Source organism: Penaeus chinensis, chromosome 37 (genome assembly GCF_019202785.1).
Source record: "Penaeus chinensis breed Huanghai No. 1 chromosome 37, ASM1920278v2, whole genome shotgun sequence".
NCBI classification, from domain to species: domain Eukaryota; kingdom Metazoa; phylum Arthropoda; class Malacostraca; order Decapoda; family Penaeidae; genus Penaeus; species Penaeus chinensis.
The window spans coordinates 32323585-32328584 of record NC_061855.1 but is presented as its reverse complement, the minus strand read 5'-3'; the positions used below and the strand labels follow the sequence as shown (position 1 = coordinate 32328584).

The 5000-nt window shown below is 38.6% G+C and overlaps 1 protein-coding gene and 1 long non-coding RNA gene across 3 annotated transcripts in view; one reads left to right on the top strand and one right to left on the bottom strand.

The window, feature by feature from the left end:
* The window catches only part of LOC125045215, a 1689-nt gene extending 744 nt beyond the window's left edge, over positions 1-945 (top strand). The window contains exons 4-6 of the long non-coding RNA XR_007116539.1: positions 1-13; positions 291-416; positions 566-945. The exon at positions 1-13 is cut by the window's left edge and continues 97 nt beyond it. This is a non-coding gene — a long non-coding RNA (uncharacterized LOC125045215). The remainder of the gene's footprint in view (positions 14-290; positions 417-565) is intronic.
* Positions 946-2307: 1362 nt separating this feature from the next.
* LOC125045508 overlaps positions 2308-5000 on the bottom strand; it is a 327557-nt gene continuing 324864 nt past the window's right edge. For both annotated transcript variants that reach the window (XM_047642803.1, XM_047642804.1), the window contains 2 exons: positions 3305-3430; positions 2308-2898 (listed from right to left, as the gene is read on the bottom strand). In XM_047642803.1, coding sequence (XP_047498759.1) covers positions 2809-2898; positions 3305-3430 — 216 coding nt within the window. In that variant the 3' untranslated portion in view covers positions 2308-2808. The remainder of the gene's footprint in view (positions 2899-3304; positions 3431-5000) is intronic.

Here is a 5000-nt window from a genome sequence, read left to right as displayed (position 1 = left end):
GGAAAGGGGAGTGGTAAGTGTATGCTTTGTGGCAGATCAGTCACTATTTTACATGCATGTTTCTTACGGTTTTGTACGTGAAAGCACGTTAATGTTTTGCGTGTGTGTGTGTTTGCATTTTACTTTGTTTTATTATAATTTGCCTTGCAACATTGTTGAATTATCCAATAGTTTCTATATTTATGAAAGTAGTCTAGTCATATATATCACATACTTGAGCAGCATCAAATTTAGAAAAATTAAAATTCAAGAATAGATAAATGGATATTTCTCATCTCTTCGTTCCACAGCTGAAGCCTGATGGAACAGTCAACCCACAGCCATTCTTGGACAGGCTAACTCTCGCCCTTAACGACACCCGCCCTGACATCCTAGCGCGTCTCCTTTCCACTGCAGAGTCCTGCTCGGTCGAAAACGTGAGTTCCTGCTTTTGGTGTCAACATGAAATCGTAATTAAGGACTAAGATCATGTCTGCCTTACGAATAAATCCTTCCTTTTTATATTACTTTTGCATTTCTGTCTTTATCTGTTACCGTACTTTAATTCACCTTTTTGTCCTCTTAGATTTCCCAGATTGATGACTGGAAGACGTGCCTGTTCTCGGGATGCGTTACAAGACTTGTGTCAACAACTGTCACTCCTGAACATGACTGAGATGTCAATTGTCTTTGTTGTTGATGAAGTAAGGAAGCACAGTTTTCCGGTTCACGTTTTCTATACGGACCATTGCATGTTATGGGAGGATTTTTTTTTTTTTCTTTTCGTTTTCTAAATCAACTCATTTCATTACAATGTGTAAATTTGTTATAGAGATTTGTTATTAATGGGGATCAGAAAATGGAACTGCCTATCTCTCGCCCAGTCATAAAATGATGTTGCTAATATCTATGTTATTATATGAATCACTTTCTCCTTTCTGAAGTACTCTACGAACGTATGAAATAAAAAACAACATTCCCGGCATATCTTGTAATTTTCCTCATGTACAGTACTAGATATTAAGCAACGAATAATACCAATATAACATTGCATAATCTTCGTTGATAATTTTTAGATAAGGAATGAGTAAAGAAGTGTCTGAAATGTATTTTTTGTTCTTGTTTTTTTATATCTATTTAAACATATATATATATATATATATATATATATATATATGTGTGTGTGTGTGTGTGTGTGTGTGTGTGTGTGTGTGTGTGTATGTATGTATGTATGTAAATAGTATATATATATGTGTGTGTGTGTGTGTGTGTGTGTGTGCATGTTTGTTTACGTGTATGTGTGTGTGTTACCTCATTTACCTTGATCTATGATTACTTTTGTCCTACATATGTAAGTCCCATTGTATCTATATGATTATAAACCTTTCGCAAATCAGCTCACCATTGCTAACACTGTCTTAAAAAAATACCAAAACCTCCAAGATATTCCTCAGGTCCACTTACTACTTACTTTTCTGGTAAGTATCCGCTATTCTATCATTATACTGTACCTGCGTTTACTTTGCTGTACTTTGTTGTAGGGTTCATCTGAATATACGAAACATACTCGTGGACATTTGCATAGATCACTTGAATTTACCTTTTTCTTGTACTTGTGCATTTGTACATTGTCCTCTGTACACATCAGCGCTCTATGCCACAGGCTATTCATGGAAAAATAAATTCTGTGACTATATGTTCATATAAGCTACAGTTGGCTCGATCCTCTGCGCAGGCGTCTAACCACTTTGGTTTACGAGTGTTCAAAAAGGATCACTGATGACATTGTGTCGACAGATGAAATAATATCGTTAATGGTGCTCATCTGTTTTGAACACCAGCGAGGCGAGGAGTGTAGAAACCTACACACAGAATCGATCCGACTGTTGACTACATGAACATTTTTTCAACTATCTAGTGTTCTTTGTAACCTCACAATCATAGTATGTGATTAGGCCTCATTGACAAGTCTGTTTTTTTTTTTTTTTTTTTTTTTTTTTTTTTACTGTTGTTTAATAAGTCTGTGGTTCTCGAGTCTCACACTAGAGATCTGGCTAAAATTTGCACTCCCGAGTAGATAGTATGTCTTGGAGTTAACAACAAGCAAAATACAAAGTATGTCTGGGATGTGTGTGCGTTTCACAAAATGCAGGGTGTAATAAATGAAATAAAAATAAGCCAAACCGATTAGTACCCATCATGTATTGTAACATGAAACTAAAGGCAGATTGCTTGAAAAAAAAAAAATAATAAAAAATAAAAAAAAAATCAGAGCGATGCACGAAGGAAAATAAGATCACAAAATAAACACATGTATTGGTCTTTATTTTCATATTATGTTGGAAAGCTGCCTCCAAGATTCAAAAGAAACATAGGCACAGATAAAGCGATAGGAATTCGTATGTTAATGACATAGACAATTTTAATAAAGCTGTTGCATATCTTTACCCTTTTTTATTCAAGCACTTTTTTATTGTATGATTATAGAGTATGGTAAGCTGAAGCTGGTCCATGTACTTAAAAGGAGTTTATAAAGTTTGAAGAGATATACTGCATCCTATTCAATTCAGTTCTCATATCAAGTTACTGCCATAAAAGTTGTGTATAGACTTAATTGAATGTCTATAGAGGCTACATAAATTTGTATTAAAACAAATAAATCAAAAATAAGCCTTAAGGTGTTAAGATGCTGATGAGAAAACAAGTTATATCTCCGAGAATATTTCACTTTCTAGCAATGAAATGAATGCTATCAATAAATCAATATTATCAAAGCGATGGCCAAGATTTCCCTTCTATAATACACTCCACTAAGTAGTCAAGTCTTCATTACTCCTCAGGATCAATAGTTGTAGGCACAGGCATGGCGGGGTCTTTTTGAAGACATTCAGACACGATGCACGTTTCCCATTCACCAAACTGGAAAAATAAATATTAAGGAACACTGAAATTAAGCGAAAGAACATATGTTACCCAAATGTTAAAGGGAAAAAAATTTAAGGGCTAAAACTATGAGCGAAGAAAGACAGAACTTAAAATGCGAACCATTGAAAGATAGGACTAAATGTGTGAACAAAGAAAGACAGAAGGACTAATAAATATGAACAGAAAATACAAAAGTAAAAATTTTAACAGAGACGAATCTGATGAAAAAAAAAACAAAAAAAAAAAAAAAACAGAAAAGCAGTACACAAAAAAAAAAAAAAAACGAAAAATATCAATCTATAAAAATATAAATAAATAAATAAAACTGAACAAGGAAAAAACTAACCTCCACGACTATATCAAAGTGTCAATCACAACATCACCCTATACCAGAACTCACGTTTTCGAGCGGGCAGGACGTCACAGCGTAGGAAACGCGGTTCACGATGTCAGGACGAGTGACGTTAAGGGCGAGAATCAGCCTTTCCAGAAAGGGCTCTGGGTCTACCCTCCCATCAGGCGTCAACTGTGGAAGTGAAGGGAGTGAGGAGAATGCGATTGGACTGAAGGGAATGCGAAGGGAGTGAGGGGAATACGAGGAGAGTGAAGGGAATGCGAAGGGAGTGAGGGGAATACGGGGAGAGTGAAGAGAATGCAAAGGGAGTGAGGGGAATACGAGGAGAGTGAAGGGAAGGCGAAGGGAGTGAGGGGAATACGAGGAGAGTGAAGGGAATGCAAAGGGAGTGAGGGGAATACGGGGAGAGTGAAGGGAAGGCGAAGGGAGTGAAGAAAATACAAAGGGAGCGAGGAGAATATGAGGAGACTGAGGAGAATGCGATAGGAGTGAATGGAATACGAAGAGAGAGAAGGGAATACGAGGAGAGTGAAGGGAACACGGAGAGAGAGAAGGGAACACGAAGAGAGAGAAGGGAATACGAAGAGAGAGAAGGGAACACGAAGAGAGAGAAGGGAACACGAAGAGAGAGAAGGGAACACGAAGAGAGAGAAGGGAACACGAAGAGAGAGAAGGGAACACGAAGAGAGAGAAGGGAACACGAAGAGAGAGAAGGGAACACGAAGAGAGAGAAGGGAATGCGAAGAGAGAGAAGGGAACACGAAGAGAGAGAAGGGAATGCGAAGAGAGAGAAGGGAACACGAAGAGAGAGAAGGGAACACGAAGAGAGAGAAGGGAACACGAAGAGAGAGAAGGGAACACGAAGAGAGAGAAGGGAACACGAAGAGAGAGAAGGGAATGCGAAGAGAGAGAAGGGAACACGAAGAGAGAGAAGGGAATGCGAAGAGAGAGAAGGTAACACGAAGAGAGAGAAGGGAACACGAAGAGAGAGAAGGGAACACGAAGAGAGAGAAGGGAACACGAAGAGAGAGAAGGGAACACGAAGAGAGAGAAGGGAACACGAAGAGAGAGAAGGGAACACGAAGAGAGAGAAGGGAACACGAAGAGAGAGAAGGGAACACGAAGAGAGAGAAGGGAACACGAAGAGAGAGAAGGGAATGCGAAGAGAGAGAAGGGAACACGAAGAGAGAGAAGGGAACACGAAGAGAGAGAAGGGAACACGAAGAGAGAGAAGGGAACACGAAGAGAGAGAAGGGAACACGAAGAGAGAGAAGGGAATGCGAAGAGAGAGAAGGGAACACGAAGAGAGAGAAGGGAACACGAAGAGAGAGAAGGGAATGCGGGGACAGTGAGGGGAATACGAGGGGAATGAAGGGAATACGAACAGAGTGAAGGGACTCTGGCCATCCGTCTTGTTTCACTTATTCTAAAATCGTTGTGATAAGTCTCATAACAAAGATATATAAAACCGCTCATAATCTTCCTTTGCTTCGTATCATTCGCCCACTTATCTCTTTTTTCCTCGCAACCAACAGAATTCACCTCTATTTGCAAGGAGCACAAGGGATGTGACGTTAGAATGACCCAAAAACTCGTCTAGAAACCACCCTTTGTATACCTCACTTACTTGGTCTTTATGCATATGTATACCTCAACTTAGTCTTTAGCTATGTAAGATAAAATTACTTAATTATTTTTTCCAGAAAGAGGATACTTTATTTTATTATTTATGTATGTCTTT